The sequence below is a fragment of the Akebia trifoliata genome, chromosome 15 (assembly GCF_017979445.1).
Source record: "Akebia trifoliata isolate Shusen 1 chromosome 15, ASM1797944v1, whole genome shotgun sequence".
NCBI classification, from domain to species: domain Eukaryota; kingdom Viridiplantae; phylum Streptophyta; class Magnoliopsida; order Ranunculales; family Lardizabalaceae; genus Akebia; species Akebia trifoliata.
In genome coordinates, this window is record NC_141389.1 from 19677109 (window position 1) to 19695035 (window position 17927).

General features: G+C 36.0%; 1 protein-coding gene across 1 annotated transcript in view; it reads right to left on the minus strand.

Annotated features, from left to right (window-relative positions):
* LOC147384527 (callose synthase 5-like) overlaps nt 1–17666 on the minus strand; it is a 49145-nt gene extending 31479 nt beyond the window's left edge. The window contains exons 1-2 of the mRNA XM_086425537.1: nt 17082–17666; nt 13682–13821 (exon numbers count right to left, since the gene is read on the minus strand). Of these exons, the coding sequence (XP_086281663.1) occupies nt 13682–13723 (42 nt within the window). The 5' untranslated portion in view covers nt 13724–13821; nt 17082–17666. The remainder of the gene's footprint in view (nt 1–13681; nt 13822–17081) is intronic.
* Between the last annotated feature and the right edge of the window lie 261 nt (nt 17667–17927).

The window sequence follows — 17927 nt, forward strand, 5'->3', positions numbered from 1 at the left end:
CCTCTTAGGAGGAACTACCTCTGGTGGCATGGCATTCAAGGAGGTGCCTTTCTTCAACCTCTTGAGATCCGGGACTTCTCTAGGGGGAAAAGTTACTAAAACTGAAATCGAGGTCGGATGTGTCTCCTGGACGTTCATTTCGAATTCAAAATTCTCAAGGGAACTGTGGACACCCCGATTTACAAAAGCTCGATAGAAAAGGCTCAAATTTTTAAAATATCAAGTTGATTTCAATTAAGAGCTTAAAACCCTTCAATATGCCCACATTGCATAATAATTGCCATTTGGCACATTTTTTCATGCTTACATGCATACATGCGCACATGCATCATTTCATATTATTTTGCATGCCCAAATCTTGTCCTTAATCCAATCAAATTTCATAACCATTTTCCTAATCTAATCCAATTCCATACCCACTTTCCTAACCCATGTATTTGAATCCATGGACTAACCCAATTTCATACCCACTCCCTAATCCAAACTCATTCTCCATTAACCAATACATTATTCATACCTTAACCCAATACTAAGCCTACTTTTAAGCCTAATCCAAATACCCAAATCTAAATAATCATCATCAGCTCATACCCAAATCTAAACCATCCTAAGCCCATTTTCCAATTCCAAAGTCATACCAAGCCGATGGTCTTACACCTCCTCCAAGAAAGGACAAATGTTGGTCTCTTATATCCTTCAACATCAAAGAAGACTCCTCATTAGTGGACCAATGCCCCAACCTAATTAGAGAGTCAACTCCCTCGAGAAAACCCAAGAATACACTCCTCTAAAAGTGAGGTCAAACTAAATAAATACTTTGGTCTTGGGTAAAAATCCCTAAAGTTAGGAGAACTTTCGATCTTACCCCAAAAGCTAGGAATCTTCAAGTACATGCATAGAACTCTCTCATTAGTCCATTTCAAAACTATGTTTTCAAAACTATGTATCTACTTTTACCTGTTGGGATATTTATAAGAGAACCCAAGTCTTTTGTTTTACCTACCATTCCACATTTATACATGTCACTCCCTTACTCACCCTCCCAAAAATACATTTGTTCTTCAAATTCTTTTTCTTTATTTTTAGGGTTAAACCATTTTACCCTAAAAATTCTTAAAAATCTCTATAAATAGTCATATCTCATATGAGCAATTCATACTTTCAAGCCCCCATCTCTTAATCTAAAACTCTATAAAAATTCCTACTCTACCTCTCTAACCTTCCCTCAACTCAAGAACTTCCATCCATATCTCCACTCTCAGCCAACAACCCTCATCTTCTCTAACCATCTACCCTCAACTAAAACTTTCAACCTTCAAGTTATTTCTCTCAAGACTCAACATCATTCAAAAACATTAAGGGAAAAGTATGTATAGAATAAGATTTTAATTTAAGAACTTGCTTCTTTTACTCTTAATCATTTATTTATTTTTATATTCTAGAAAGTCTTTAGGATGTAATACACACCCTCTCCCATCTCTAGAGGGTTGGACTTTGGTTCGACTGAAAAAGTGAGGGTTAAAGCCCTTTTCCCCTATAATATAGCTCATGTATCGTATTGTATACCATGTACCCAATCACATATGCATGGAAATAATGAATAAATGTGTCACCCTCTTGTTGGGGTTGAAACACTGAGTTTCTAGTCTTGCATACATGCATTAAGGTTGTGGCATTTAGAGAATTTCATCATGAAATTTCTCTAAAAATCTCAAACCAGCATTCCTACTAATGAAAATGATGTAGACCAGATGTATCATCATTTTCCCTAGGATGTTCCCAATGTCTCACATTGATATCATTTTCCAAGGAAATATTTTCACAAATTACACATGCTACCTCTAAACGTGCATTTTTTTTATCGTCTTAAGTTTTTTCAAAAGATTTGTCAAGTTTCGAAGGAAACCCATTTTTGGTAGAGAGGGTAGGGTGCCTAACACCTTCACTATCTTCCGATCCGACCTCCCTACTTAGATCTTAGGTAGACCATGTCTTTTCCATATATGAGAGTCAATAGAATGATAAATTAATTTCAAAATCATTTTAGGTGCCCATTCACACCCATTTCTAAAAATGAATAGTGGTGACTCCAAATAACGTAACATTGATGTTCTATGATGAACATCTCATGTCTACAACTTGGAGACTCCACTAGGGATACTAATGGGTCCAAACTAATTTTACTTTGCTATGTTTTCAAAGATATTCAACCTTTTTATCTTGGATTTTTGTTTTGTTTCTAACATGTTCATTTGTTGCTGGTTTTTAATATATTGATGGTCTTTTGTTTATTTTATTTTCTTTGTGAGAGTACATGTAATATTTTTTTATTATTATGTTTTGATTTAAAATTGTAAGGGGTTGATACACATTTGTAAATGTACTTGTGCACATTTGCTTCATAGCTCAATGCATAAATCACCCCTTTGCTACTTAATATTTAACCCAAGAAGCCAGTACTCTCAAGTCCCGTAGATCGTTTAGAGAGGCGGGGATAAAAACATCTACCCCAATCACCAACCTAAGAATTATACATTTCAATATGCATGGAGGTTCGAAAATTGAGTAACCTTAAACCACCTATACACACATTCATCAATACGATTAGAGGCATAAGAGACAAAGGTTTCAAGATGTATCAACTTGGATAGCTTGTAATCTTCCTTTTTTTTAGCCCTTGAAGGCAAAGTTGTAATGCACAAAGAGGCAAAGTTGTATAAACCCTACGATTTCTTTTGTTCTTTCCCTTGGATAAAAGAGGAGAAACTATTTTTTTTAATTTATTTTTTTTTTTAACTCAATTGCATCATGTTAACAAACAAGTAAAAAAAAATAGTGAGTACTAAGTCAAAAAATAGCAAGCACTAAGTCCAAAACAGTAAACAACAAAATAACTTGGTCTTCAAAATATAACTACTGGTCCATGCATACAACACGAACTGAAGAAATTAACAAAAGTATATACTTACAGTACGGACTAAAAAAGTTTATCTCAGACCATACTATAAGTATGGACCAATGTATTTCTTCAATTCTGAAAATTCCACCATGGAGCAGAAGTTATAGAAATATTTGCTTATGTTTAAGACATTCCCCATTAGATTGAGGGCCTCCATTAACCAATTTTCCAGCCCTAAAAGCCATTATCCATCCCTCATTATCCAAGCCTTCCAATTTACCAATTCGAAATCAATTTCCCAAAAAGAATTTAAGTCCTCTTTAGGACCTATTTCTCACTTAGCCATCTATACCATGTCTGATGGCCTACCATAGGTTCAGGCATGAGTTTGACCCACTATGTCGTAATGAATCCTAGGAAAGAGCATATCACCCTTAGACTCTATCAATTATCAAGTTGACCCCAATTTGGTCATTCACCACTCCTCGACCCTAATTGGGTATACATCTATCAAGTTGACCTAATTGGGTCATCCACTGCTCTTTGATCCTAATTGGGTCCAGATCCATCAAGTTGATCCTAATCGGGTCATTCATCACGCTCCAACCCTAATTGGGTCCACACCAATTAAATTGACCCTAATTGGGTTATTCATTTTTCTTTGACCCTATTTGGGTCCATATCCATCAAATCAACCCTAATTAGGTCTAAGACCAATCAACTCAATCTTAATTAGATCATTCACCCTTCCCCAAGTCTACCATCTTTTTTTTTACCCTAATTAGGTCTACCATAATCATCGATCCTAATAAGGACTATTACCCACAATCGACCCAAAGCTAGGTCCACTATGAACAATCTCAATTCTATGCTGACCAACATCATGCACATACCGATGAACCTCTAGCTCCATGTTAACAAACCCCATGTTGATAAACATCCAGCTCCATGCTAACCAACATCTAACTCTATGCCTATGAACCTCTAGTCTCGAGTTAACAAATCCTAACTTTGGGCTGAAAAACATCCTTTTTTGTGTCGACGAACCTCCAACTTCATGCTGAAAAACACTAGTGCTATGTTGACAAATATCTAGCTCCGTGTCAACTAACTCCCAGCCCTATGCTAACATACCCTAGATCCATATTGACAAACATCCAACTTCATGCCAATGAACCTCCAACTCCATACTGACAAACACCAACTCCATGTTAACAAAAATCTGGATCCGTGTTGATGAACCTCCAACCCCTTGCTGACAAAGTTCTGGCTCAATACTGACAAATCTTCACAAATTCAATATCGTTATACCAAACCCAATCCAAAGCTTTTTTAATTCAACTTTACTAATTAATCCAATTTGACCTAACAAATCATCATGCATCCTCATTATGTAAATAATATAATAACGTTTAACCCTTTGTCTATAGGTGGCCAAACAACCGAGAAAGAAGTACTTGCCACCTCATAATCCTCATCCGTACATTTTATGTTCACAACTAACCATGAGTACTTCAAAGTAACCTTAACAATCAATGACATAAGTAATAACGGATCTTACACTGAAGCTAGATGTAGTTGTAAAGGCACTATAAAATATGACAAGATTTTGGGTCTGCTAATGTCAAATTCAAGCATCATTAAGGTTGTTCAACATCAAGTTTTTGGCTCAAATTAGGCTATGTTGGAACAAATGCAATAACTACAATCAGTGTAAAATACCTTACCACCCATGACTCCCATCAGTCAAAGGCCACCAATTCATATTCACTACAACCAACAAAAACATGAGTTCTTTCAAAAAGAAGAATGTGAATTTAGAGCAGTCGAAGTGAGAAGCACTATAGAATAAAAATTGGCCTATAAGCTTGAGGTAGTCAAGGAAGAAATTAGAAGAATGAAAAGAAATGATTTCACAAATAGAATGAGATTTAGAGATCTCTACCTATACCCAAATGTATTATTATCGTCGAAGTTCAAGTGCTTTCATTTTGAGAAGTATACTAGCATCAGGTGCCTTTTTTCCCACTTGAAACTCTATTGTGGTTCCATGTGCTAGTTTGGGGATGACAATAGACTACTAGTCCAACTCTTTCAAAGAATCTTAAGAGGACCAGCTCTCTCATGGTTCTTTCAAATGGATTACTCTCGAATTAAGAGTTGACAAGATATGACTACGATTTTTTCAAAGGAATACAAATTCAATACTGGCATGGGATTGGATAGAAATGACATGGCAAAGATGACTCGAAATTCATAGGAAAATGTGAAGAAGTATGCTTAAAAATGGAAGGAATCTACCTCTAAAATGAAACCGTCAATGATGGAACAAGATATCAATACCATTCATTCTACACGTACTTGATGGGTCACACAACTGCAAGCTTCTCGTCATTGGTCCAAGTAGTGGATCAAGTTGAAGATGGTATTTAGTCAAGTCTGATCTATGACCTACCCAATCTAAGAGCACCGACAGGTAGGTCCACCCAATGAAAATCGGTAGTTTTCAACAAGAATAAGGAGGAAACATAAGTTAACAATTTGTAGCCTATTCGACCTTTCTTCATCTCAGTACCAACGATGAATAAAAAATCGTTAGAATTTTAGGTTCTTTTCTCGGTTAATCCACCTCAAGTGGCACTGATTCCACAAGCACCACAGTTTAGTCAGAACCCGATATTTGGTCAAAACATACAGTTCGTTCATAACTATCAAGCCAAGTAGTGCAAACCCAATAGGATCCCTCGAGTCTTCACTCATCTACCTATGACACTATTAGAACTATTCCCTATACTACTTAGGGGAGAATATCTCACCAAGAAACAACCAAATCCAGAGGCAATAAAGAAACTAGGGTACAATCCCAATCAATTCTGCAAATTTCATATGGGTGCACCGAGATATGCCACAGACTAATGTTGGCAGCTTAAACACCAAATATAGAATCTGATCGATAAAAGAACAAATATCTTAGATGGTTCGATAACCCAAGTATCGTAGCAAAACATCAATCAAAACCCATTACCAATGCACAACAGAGGGGCAATGGACCGTTAGTAAATACTATAGAAAGAGATGAACCAAGCTTCGACCTTTCAGTTTTGATAACACCTATTAGCTTAAAGGTTAGAGTCAACTTGAGGAAAGAGCCAGCGTCCTCGAGTATAATTGCCTTACCTCAAAATACAACTTCGAAATTCTCCGTCAGAATGGATGATCTCACTATTTACCCTAATCTCAAACCCTGAATCCTTCGCGACCACCCCTCATCATACCTTACACCTTACCAGCTTCAAGTTCTTCTTCTCAACCACCCCTTGTCATACCTTATACTACACCAACCTCTCAAATCTCAAACTTTTCCTTCGACCACCTCTCGTCCTACTTTGTTCTAGTCCACAGATCCCTAACCCTACTACATTGATCACCAAACCTAATCCACCGCCTATCATCCTTCATCTAAAGCCATAACCTCCACCTATGACCATCATATCCCCTAAATCCTTCATATACAATTCAAATCAAATCGTCTCATGGATTTATGAGAGAATAATCGTTACATTAATTAGGATTAAGAGGTCGAAGGAAGCTATAGTTATGGACATTGGTCACATAAACAAATTAGGGATGTGGTATAAAGCACCAGAGAAAGAGCAAAAGAAAGATGAAATGAAGAAATAAACAGAGAAGGAGGAAACAAGGAAAGAAAAGGGGAATGAAAAGCTTATGGAAGAGGAATGGATATCGCGAAAAGAGTCAGAAAAAAAGACGAGCAGGGTAACCGACAAGGAAGCAATTGATCTCTTTAAACTCATTCAAAAAAGTGAGTATAACACAATGGAGCAGCTGACCTCCTATTAAATTCAAAACAACACCTAAAAACTTTACTTAAAGTTCTTAGTGGTGCACACATACCTGAAACTACCTCACCATAAGAATTGGAAAAAACGGTGGGGGAGACTATGACCCCTAATCCGATCACCTTCACAGAAGATGAATTCATCAATGGAGGACATGATCACATCAAGCCGTTACATATCATAGTAATGTACAAGGGCATGATGGTAGCATAGGTGTTGATCAACAATGGCTCAGCTCTGAATGTGTGCCCTTTACAAACCTTACACAAGCTAAATGCATATTTATCTCACATCAAGCAAACTAAAATGATGGTTTGAGCTTTTGATAATAGAAAGAATGAGTCACTAGGTGATCTAGATCTATCTGTCACTATCGGATTATGCATTCTTAAAGTGACGTTCGAAATCTTGGACATATCCTTAGCATTCAATTTCCTCTTTGGAAGACCCTGGATCCATATCGTTAAGGCAGTCATTTCTTCTTTATACTAATGATTCAAATTCATTAATCCATAGAGAATCTCATACTAGTCAACCAATCTTCAAATATGCCTTATATCAACTTAGAAATGACTAGGGATAAAGAGAGGTATCACGTCTTTCAGTTCACATCCGTGAATCACATGCCAAGAAGAAAAGAAAGAATAAAGGCAGAATTGTCAAAAAAAATTGATGATCAGGCGAATGATGAAGAAAGTAGGGTATCGTCTTAGGTAAAGATTGAGAATTGGAGGAAAAGGTAGGGTCACTCTAATCAATGCCAAAAAACACACTCCCTACTTTGACCTCGGATTCAAGCCTACAAAAAAATATATCTTTGACATGAATGACAAAAAGTAGTAAACTTAGACTCTCAAGAAAATAGAATCATGAGCCCAATATATGGAACTTGTGTAAAGTACTACACATCAGAGTCAGCTTCCCATGATTATTGAAAATACCAGATAGTCTGTCAGAGCAACCAGTGGCAAACTATATAGAAGAACCAAGGGTTGTAAATATTAAGCCTATTCAAATACAAGAAGACTCATTTGTTGAGTCATCGCCTCCCTCCATGGAGGGCATTAACATCCTATCCAAAGGGGATTCTGAAGAGAGTCAAGAAGAAAAAAAAGAGCACTTGGAGGTGGAAGTTGCAGTATGCGAAGAAGAAGAATCATCGTTCCCTTTCAAGATTGATAAGGGATCTACTGTAATTTCACCCACCTTTGAGGTATCTGTTCCCAGTTCTAACGTTTGTCAGTCAGAAGTATTGATTATATTTGAACCGTCAAGGGAGCCACCCTATCAACCTATCTACCATGCAAAGGAGGGAAAAATCCTCAAAAATTAGGAAGAGTACCCAATCAACTATGAGGCCAAGATGGGGTACAAAATCCCTACAACCTATAAAAATGTCATTAGTAAAATCTCATTTTCCCAAGGATCATAATAAGACATCTTCCTTGGAACAAAGACTACTCACTTTCATTGCTAATGATTTTGCATGATTTTTCTTTATCTAATTTCAAGAGTTTAGAGAGTTTACAAAATTCAAAAATATCAAAAAACTTTCAAAAAGTAAAAATAAAATTCAAAAACCTTTCGAAAAAAAAACTTTGCAAGATTCAAAAAACTCAAATATTTTCAAATTTTCAAAAAATTAAAAATCTTCAAAATACCAAAGGTTTTCAAGGAGTTGCCTCAGTTGAGTGTGCCTTGTTAAAAAATAAAGTATTAGAAAGATGAAGATGAATTTGACCTCAAAATCAACTTTGACTTAATAGTGATCGAAGAAGAGTCAAAGAAAAGGCTTAATATCCTCCGAAAGAAATCAAAGAACTTATGAAGCATCATGAGAATGGTGTTCTGCCAAATACAGAGGATACAAACTCAATAAACTTAGGCACCGAAGATGACCCACAGATCGTCAAGATTGGAACCCTATTATCAACTAAGCAAAAAAGAAGAGCTGACACAGTTCTTACAATAATACCAAGATGTCTTTGTATGGTCCTATCAAGACATGTCCAATTTAGGCACAGATTTGGTCAATCATAAGTTACCTATCATGCCGGAAAGCAAGTCAGTTAAATCAAAATTGAGGAAATTAAATCTAGAATGGACATTTAAGGTCAAGGATGAAGTAATAAAGCAATTTCAAGCAAGATTTCTAGCGAAATCCACATACCCAAATGCCTTGCTAACGTTATTCATGTACCAAAGAAGAATGGAAAAGTACATATGTGTGTTGACTACAGAGATTTGAATAGAGCCAATCCTAAAGATGACTTATTATGGTATCGCCACCCTAGTCGACAATACACTGGGGCATGATATGTTCTCGTTTATAGATGGCTTCTCAGGCTACAACCAGATAAAAATAGTGGAAGAAAACCAAGAGACCATTGCGTTCATCACACCTTGGGGTACTTTCACTATAAAATCATGTCATTCAATTTCAAGAATGTTGGGGCAACTTACCAACGACCAATAACTACTTTATTCCATGACATGATTCACAAAGAGATAAAGGTATACGTGGATGACATAATAGTCAAATCAATCTCGATGAGGATCATCTTTTAAATATGAAGAAATTGTTTGATCGGTAAAGAAGTACAGTCTAAGGCTTAATCTGGCAAAGTATGTATTTGAGGCAACATCAGGAAAGATGTTAGGATTCATTATCAGTAGAAAGGGCATCAAAATTGATCTAGCCAAGACGAAGTACATTCTAAGCATGGAACCATCGATATCAAAAAAAGATATCAGGGGATCCTTAGGTAGAATTTAGTACATTAGTCGGTTCATAACACAACTTACACCGATCTATGAACCAGTATTTAAACTATTAAAGAATAATGAGCCGAAGGAAATGAATGAAAACTGTCAAGAAGCTTTTGAAAATATCAAAAAATATCTTCTTAATCTATCAGTCTTAGTTCCTCCCACATCGGGTCAACCTCTGTTGATGTATCTTTATGTACAAGAAACTTTTATCAGTTGTATGATGAGACAATTCAATGAAATCAATTGAAAGGGATGAGCCATCTACTACCTTAGCAAGAAGTTCACAAGTTATGAGGTGAAGTATTCATCTCTCAAAAAAAATATGTTGTACTCTCGTCTAGTATCACAACGTCTATAATATTATTTGCTCAGTTATTCAACCATGGTCATTGCTCGGATGGACCCCTTGAAGTATTTTTTTCACGAATTCAACATCAACGAGACGCACTACAAAATGGCAATTACCATTATCTGAGTTTGACATTACCTATGTCACTCAAAAAGCCATTAAAGGACAAGTCATTGCTGACCACTTATCCAAGCATCCTTTGCCTAACTATGAGCCATTAAAGACAAATTTTCTCAATAAAGCCATCTTATTCATAGAAGTCAAAGAGGATGATGAAGGCAAGAACTCTAGTTGGGAAAAATACTTTAATGGAGTAGTAAACCAAAAGGGAAACAGATTTGGGGCAGTCCTGTCAAGTCAGATGAAACTCACTTCCCTATTGTAGTCAGAGTAAGTTTTTAATGCTCCAACAACGAAGTCAAGTACGAAGTAGGCATTGTGCGACTAAAAGTAATAATCGATCTATAAGTAGATGAAATAGATGTATTTGGAGATTCAAGTTTGGTAATCTACCAGACAACAGAATAATGGAAGACCCGAGAACAGAGACTAGTTCCTTATCATGAGTATCTTGAGGATTTAAGTTCAAACTTCACCTGAATCTCATTTAGTTACATGTCAAGGGATAAGAACCAATTTGCAGACGCATTAGCCACTCTTGCTTCAATGGTTAGCATTTATAAGGACACCATCATCGACCTTCTTGAGATCAATACTCAAGATGAATCAACATATTATTTGCCTATGAAAATTAAATAACCTCAAGAAAAACCATAGTACGTAGACATAAAGGCATTTTTGTAGGATCAAATTTTCCCACCAAATCCCATAATGAATGATCGGAAGACTATTCAGAGATTGAAAAGATAGTTCTTCTTAAGTTGTGGAGCTTGTACAAGAAGTCACACCACGATGTCCTTCTTAGGTGTATAACAGAAGTAGAAGCTCAATGTTTGATCGAAATCGTACACGACGGAGTCTGTGGACCTCACATAAATGGACATATGTTTGCAAAGAAGATAATGAGAATAGGTTACTATTGGATGACTATGGAAAGCGATGGTTACTAACATGTTCGAAAAGGCCATTTATATCAAATCTTTGTCAACAAGATCAATGCGTCACCCTCAGAACTACTGACTTCTCCCTGACCCTTCTCATTCTAGGGCATAGACATCATCGGGCAAATCATTCCTTAAGCTTATAATGGACATTACTTCATCTTGGTCACCATTGACTATTTTATAAAATGAGCAGAAGGCATGTCCTATTCTAATGTCACGGAAGATAACGTTTTGAAATTCGTGAAGAACAATATCATACATCGGTACAGCCTCCCAAGCGGGATTGTAATCGATAACGCCAAAAATCTCAAGAATAAAGATATGTCCAAGATGTGGAAAGATTTTCTGATCACCCATCATAACTTAGCCATTTACAGACCAAAGAGAAAATGAATGTCACTTATAAGGATTGGCATGAGATGTTACCATTTTCTCTATACGCCTATCGAACATCAATCCAAACTTTAACTTGAACAACACCTTATTCATTGGTCTATGGAATAGAAGTAGTTTTACCCGTGGAGGTCGAACTAGAGGAAGCAAAATGGATTTAAGCCTGATTCGATTAGTTGAACTTAATAGAAGATAAACATCTTTCGACAATCTGTCATGATCAACTTATCAACGAAGAATGGCACAAGCTTATAACAAGCAGGTTCGACCTAGAGAATTTGTACTAGATGACCTAGTTTTAAAGAAGATTCTACAAATACTAAAAGACACAAGAGGAAAGTTTCGTCCAAATTATGAAGGGTCATTTGTCATCCAAAAGGTATTGTCGAGGGGAGTTCTAATCCTCTCAGAGATACACGGGAAAGTTTTTCCACAACCAATCAATACAAACACCGTTAAGAAATATTATGCATAAAGTCAAACATTGAAATGAAGAGAGACCATCTTTCTCCTACCTGAACAATTATCCACCCCTGGTTAACTCTTTTTGAACCATCACGTTCATTTCTTAACCTAAGACCTAAGCAAGTCATCTTCACCGAAAAAAAAAAGAAAACAAGATTAAGAGTCAAAAAAATATATATCAAAGTTTACTCTTGGCCTGCATGAGTATAAACTGTGAATTGAAAACAAAAATAAGACACTTAGCCTACAAGAGTATAAATTTTGAAAGGCTTAAAATACAAAAAAATCAAAAAGTCAAAAAAAAAAAATCTCGAACGTTTGTTCTTAAGCTCAACCCAAATATCTAGCCTAAACAAGTTCGTAAGACGTTGATAGGAGACATATATCATATTTTTGGAGCAAAATAAGACAAAACCCATACCCGTTTTATCCCTCAATAAATCCAGATTCAGTCCTTCTTTATCCTTTCGCAACCCTAGCCTAAACTTACGTTTCGTCCTACTAGAAGTTTTCTCAGATTAAGGAATGGCTTAAAGTAACTCAATGATGATGGAAGTATGTTGAGGAAAACAATATTTGATCTTGCAACTCAATTCGAAATTCAAGCCAACAAAGTCGTTAGAGGACCCGAGAGGGGAAGTCAGGCCGAATATTTAAAAAAATGACTTGAAGTATAGAGTCATGGATCTCGAAGCTCAACTTGAGTTATCGCACCATGAAAAATCATCGGAGGAACTTAAGATGGGAGTCCAGATTTGTTACTCAAGGAAAATTTCCACTAGAAGAGTAGAGTATTTATCTCATAGATAAACTTGAGTCGCCAAGCCACGAGGGGCATAAAGAAATCGAGAAGGAATTCAAAGTGAAATCTATAAAATGAGCATAGACTGAAGGGGCATAGTGAAAACCCATAAGGGTGCTGTGAGTAAAAGAATCAGTATATGGCAAAATCAAAACCACCAGCACGATGAAAACTTGAAAAGTGTCGATGCACAAAAACGTGGAAATCAGGTTTGGTGAAAATCATAATTAGCATTAGGGACAGTAATGGGAACACAAAAAATAAATAAATAAATAAGCAATAACTCTTAGCCCATGAAAGTATAAATTGTGAACGGCAAAAAATTTTGAAATCCTCAATGTTCCAATAAGTACGACGAAGATAGCTCAGTCAAATTCTCATAAATTCTAGAGCCTCGGGGATGACTCTAAAGATGCCTAGGATTAGTTGGCACTTGTATCCTTGACATTTGGCAAAAGCATTAGGATCGTCAAAATTCAGAGTTATAAAACATTGGTCTGTCATGGATTATTGAACAAAAGGCAATCTTTTAAAATCTAAAACAAAAAAAAATGTATCATCAAAATTACTATTTTTGGCTTGTGACAAAGAATCTAAGACTTTCTCAAAATCAAGAATTTTCAAAAATAGTAGATATATCTAAGGTCATTACGTAAAAAACCTATTTTTTTATTTTTATTCATTTTAAAAAGTATTACATCACTCTTCTTAAAGGTAAGGTACTAAAAAAACAACAAAGAAAAAATCAGTCAAACATTTCCATGAGAAGCATAGTAGGTATCAAGCTTATCCTTTAAGACTTTGATCTGAGCAACCTAGTTAATAATAATTCTCAACAATCATGTCAGCATGCATCTTCGAAGAGAGCCTCTCTCGCAAATCAATATGCTCAAACCTGAACATCTCAATCTCATCACTCAAAAACTCTAGTCAAGATTTCTCTAATTTCAATTGAGTTACCTAGGCTTGTAATTCATTCTTGGAACGAAGCCAAATTGTTTCAATTCTCTTGTTAAATACTTGCAACTCTTCCAACCTATCTCGTTGGTAGAAAAAATAAGTCAAGGATGACCTTACCTCAGCAAGAGGAACAATGCCGGTAAGTTCAACAATCTGCATCCTCGGCCAAAACACGTAATCAGGAAAATAATAGCTAGGGAAATAAGATGATTAAGAATAACCATGTTACACCAAGCCCTCTTATGACGATCTCGTAACTGCCATGATGGAAGGGAAGAAGTTAAAAATTCGAAGTCAACAAAGAGAGAAGAAAAAGTATTTCAAAAATTTCATTGCATGGTTATAAGCATCAATCACTTTGAACAAACCCATCAAATTTCATCCAAGATTTCAAACGAGCTCTATGCCACAAAATCGAAGATTTCAAAAAGGGCTAACCCTATCATATCCCGTGCTTGGGTAGCCACATTCTACAAGAAAAAACCTTCAATTCATTCAATGTTTTCAACCGTTTTGCAAATAGTCATTTCAGATTTGTACAAATAAGGATCTAATCTATTCTTTGTAGTTTTTTGCAATCAACTCATACAAAAAGGGGCAGTTATAGATCCTCAATTTGTATAAACCTATTAGAAAAAGTTCAAATGTTCAAAATCTCAAATTGATTTCAATTAAAAGCTTAAAACCCTTCAATGGGCCCACATTGCATAATAATTGCCACTTGGCACATTTCTTCATGCATACATACATACATGCATAATTTCATATGGTTTTGCATCCCAAACCTTGTCCCTAATCCAATCCAATTCCATAACAACTTCCCTAATCCAATATAACTCCGTACCCACTTCCCTAACCCATGTTTTTGAATCCATGGATCGACCCAATTTCATCCATGTTCCATAATCCAAACTCATTCTTCATTAACCAATACATTATCCATACCCTAACCCAATACCAAGCCTACTTTCAAATCTAGTCCAAATACCCAAATCTAAATCATCTTAAGCTCATACCCAAATATAAACCATGATAAGTTCATAACCCAAGTCCAAAGCCATACCAAACCTATTATAAGCCCATTGTCTTATACCTCCCCCAATACATGTTGGACTCTCATAAGCTTCAATATCGTCCTTATTGGTGGGCCAATGCTCCAACCTAATTGGAGAGTGAATTCCCCTGAGAAAACCTAAGAATCCCTTCTTCAAAAAGTAAGGTCAAACTAAAAAAACACATTAATCTTTGATAAAAATTCCTAAAGTTGGGAGAACTTCTAATCTTACCCACAAAAGATAGGAATCTTGAAGTACATGCATAGAGCTCTCCCATTAGTCAGTTTCAATATATATATATATATATATATATACATTTAATTTTGGGGATATTTACAAGAGAACTCAAATCTACTTTTTGCCTACCACTCCACCTTTACATGTTACTCCCCTACTCACCTTCCTAGAAATACTTTTGTTATTTCTCTTATATTTACTAAAAATCCAAACACCAAAAGTTCTTTTAGGATTTCATCTCACAAATTCCAAATCTATCCTCATGAAGATTGAGAATCCCAAAAAAAAACAACCAAAACCTCATGTCCTTGCTATTTATTTTTAGGGTTGGACTACTTTACCTCAAAAAATTTATAAATATCCCTATTTATTATGAGCAATTCATGTTTTCAAGCCCCCATTTCTCAACTTAAAACCCTATCAAAATCCCTACTCTACCTCTTTATTCCTCTTTCAACTCAATCCTCAACTTAAGAACTTTTATCCATCTTTCATCTCTCAACTAACAACCCTCAGCTTCGCTAGCCATCTACTCTCAATTAAAACTCTCAACCTTCACGTTATTTCTCTCAATACTCAACATCATTTAAGAACATCAAGAGATAAAGTGGGTGTATAGTAGGATTTTCATTTAAGCACTTGCATTTTCTACTCATAATCTTCTATTTATTTTTATGTTCTACAAAGCCTTTAAGATGTAATGCACACCCTCTCTTACCTCCGGTAGGTTGGATTTTGGTCGATTAAAAAGGTAGAGGATGATGCCCTTTTTCCCTTGTAATGTATCTCATGCATCATATTATACATCATGCACCTACTCACATATGCTTGACAATGATGAAAAAATGTGTCACATTCTTGTTGGAGTTGAAACACTAAATTTCTACCCTTGCATACATACTTTAAGGTTGTGGCATTAAGGGAACTCCATCATGCAATCTCTTTAAAAAATTTAAAATAATATTCCTATTAATGAAAATGATGTAGGCTAGATAGGTCATCATTTTCCATAGGATGTTCCCAATATCATACATTGATATCAAAACCCTTTTCTAAGAGAACATTTTCACATATTGCACAAACCACCTTTGGTGAACAGGAAAGGGTACCTAACACCTCCTCTATCCTCTAAGCTAACATCTTTACTTAGATCTTAATTAAACAATGCATTTCTCATATATGAGAGTCACTATAATGATAAATCAATTTTAAAATCATTTCAAGTGCCCATGCACACCCATTTCCAAAAATAATGGTGGCGACTCCAAATAACAAAGCATTAAAGTTCTATGATGAACATCTCATGTCTACAGGAATTTGAACGAATGAATGCCATGTCACCGAGCACGTCTTCTTCTTTATCCCATAACAAGTGCAAGGGTCCAAGAGAGAATCTTGTTACAACCTCGTTCACCTTCTCACCTTTTTTGAGGGATAAAAAGTTAGTTACCCTGTCTTAAAGGGCTCAGCCGGTGAGAAGGTTGGCAATGATCGTCAAGTCTAGAACCTTGTTTTTTCTTGGATCTAAGAAAATAGAAAAAGCACCCAAGTTAGGTTATAAGATAGAAGAATAACTGAAAAGGCAACTCGAATAGATCGGAATAGTTAACGACTCTATTGAAGGTGTTGAAGGAAAGAGTGGGATCCCCATCCCCAATTGCATGCTCCCACCCTCCAATAAGTTTGATTGAAAAAAGGAACCAATCCTTAGCCAAGTTGGGTAGAACAAAAAGGGGAGTCTTCCCTTTCCTCTTGGACAAAAGAAGTAGCCCTTCTTCTTAGGGCACCTTCTGAGGATAAAGTGAGATCGGATGTTTAGCAATTTGTGCTTCTCACCCTCATCAAGCTGAGCTTCTTACCCTAATCAAGGTGAGCATTCATCTTCTCACCCTCATGAGTCAGTAGAAGTTACCACTCATTTGACCATGGACCTTCCTATAATAGTGTAAGACCTCCCGAAATAATCAATTAACCAGAACTCAAAGGCCTACCTTAAATTGTCCCCAGAATACCACAGTGATATCCCAAGGAAGGTCATGCGAAAATGAGAGTTCCTCAATAAAAGAGGTCCCAACCTCTTTAGGCATCCCTTATCACACCCATAGGAGGGCAAGTGGGGGAATAAGATTTCTTCTTAGCCATGGAGGAACCCAAGAAGAAAACATATAAGAGAAGAGAATAAGAACAAAAATAAATAAAAATCCCCAAAAGAAACCTTTACCTACATTGGAGGACAGTGGGAGCAAGTGACTTCTCTAACCCCGCTAAGAAATTGAATGAAAGCTTCACAAGGATGCAAATGACACCAAGAATCAGAGATAGAGAAAAAGGCAAAAGAAATGAAGAAGAAGAAATAGGGAGACAATTCGTAAAAAATGAATGAGAAGGGTAAGGGAGTATTATAGATCAAAAATCCTCGAGATTCATGATTCAAAACAAACGATCAAGATGGCATGGGAAGACAAGGTAATGATGGGTTGTCGTGGCCTTAATGGGACACCCAAGTCAAAACAATCGGTACGGACACACATGCAAAAGGGACAAATAAGGAACAAACACATGGCGAACGCAATAAGTGTCGTTCTTGGGTTTCGCGAACAACACAACATCAATGTCGGCAGAGTTAAGAGCCATCATTGTGTCATTCAAAATCCTGAGGATTCATAAATACGACTGTTAACAAGCACGAACAATGGGAGAAGACCATTTCATCTTTTTGTCATTGATCTAGAGGATAACTACAATCAAGGGACATGCCATTAATTTTAAAACATTAGAGTACCAAATATTCTCAATTAAACATGTTTCTCTAAACCTCAAAAAATCATTGAAAAGGTAATTACAACGTTTTAGCTTCAAAAATCCTTTTAAGACTAATATTTAATTGAGAATACAAAGTACATATTTTTTTTTAGAAGGGGCTTTTTCGTACATATTTTCAAAAAATAGGTCTTTCAATACATTGTCCCAAGCTTCTTTTATACTTTATTTTAAAAGTTTGGCCCGCCCTTAGGAGTATCGTGTCAATATACACTTGCCAATTTTCTAGGCATTAATTAATGTAGATAAAA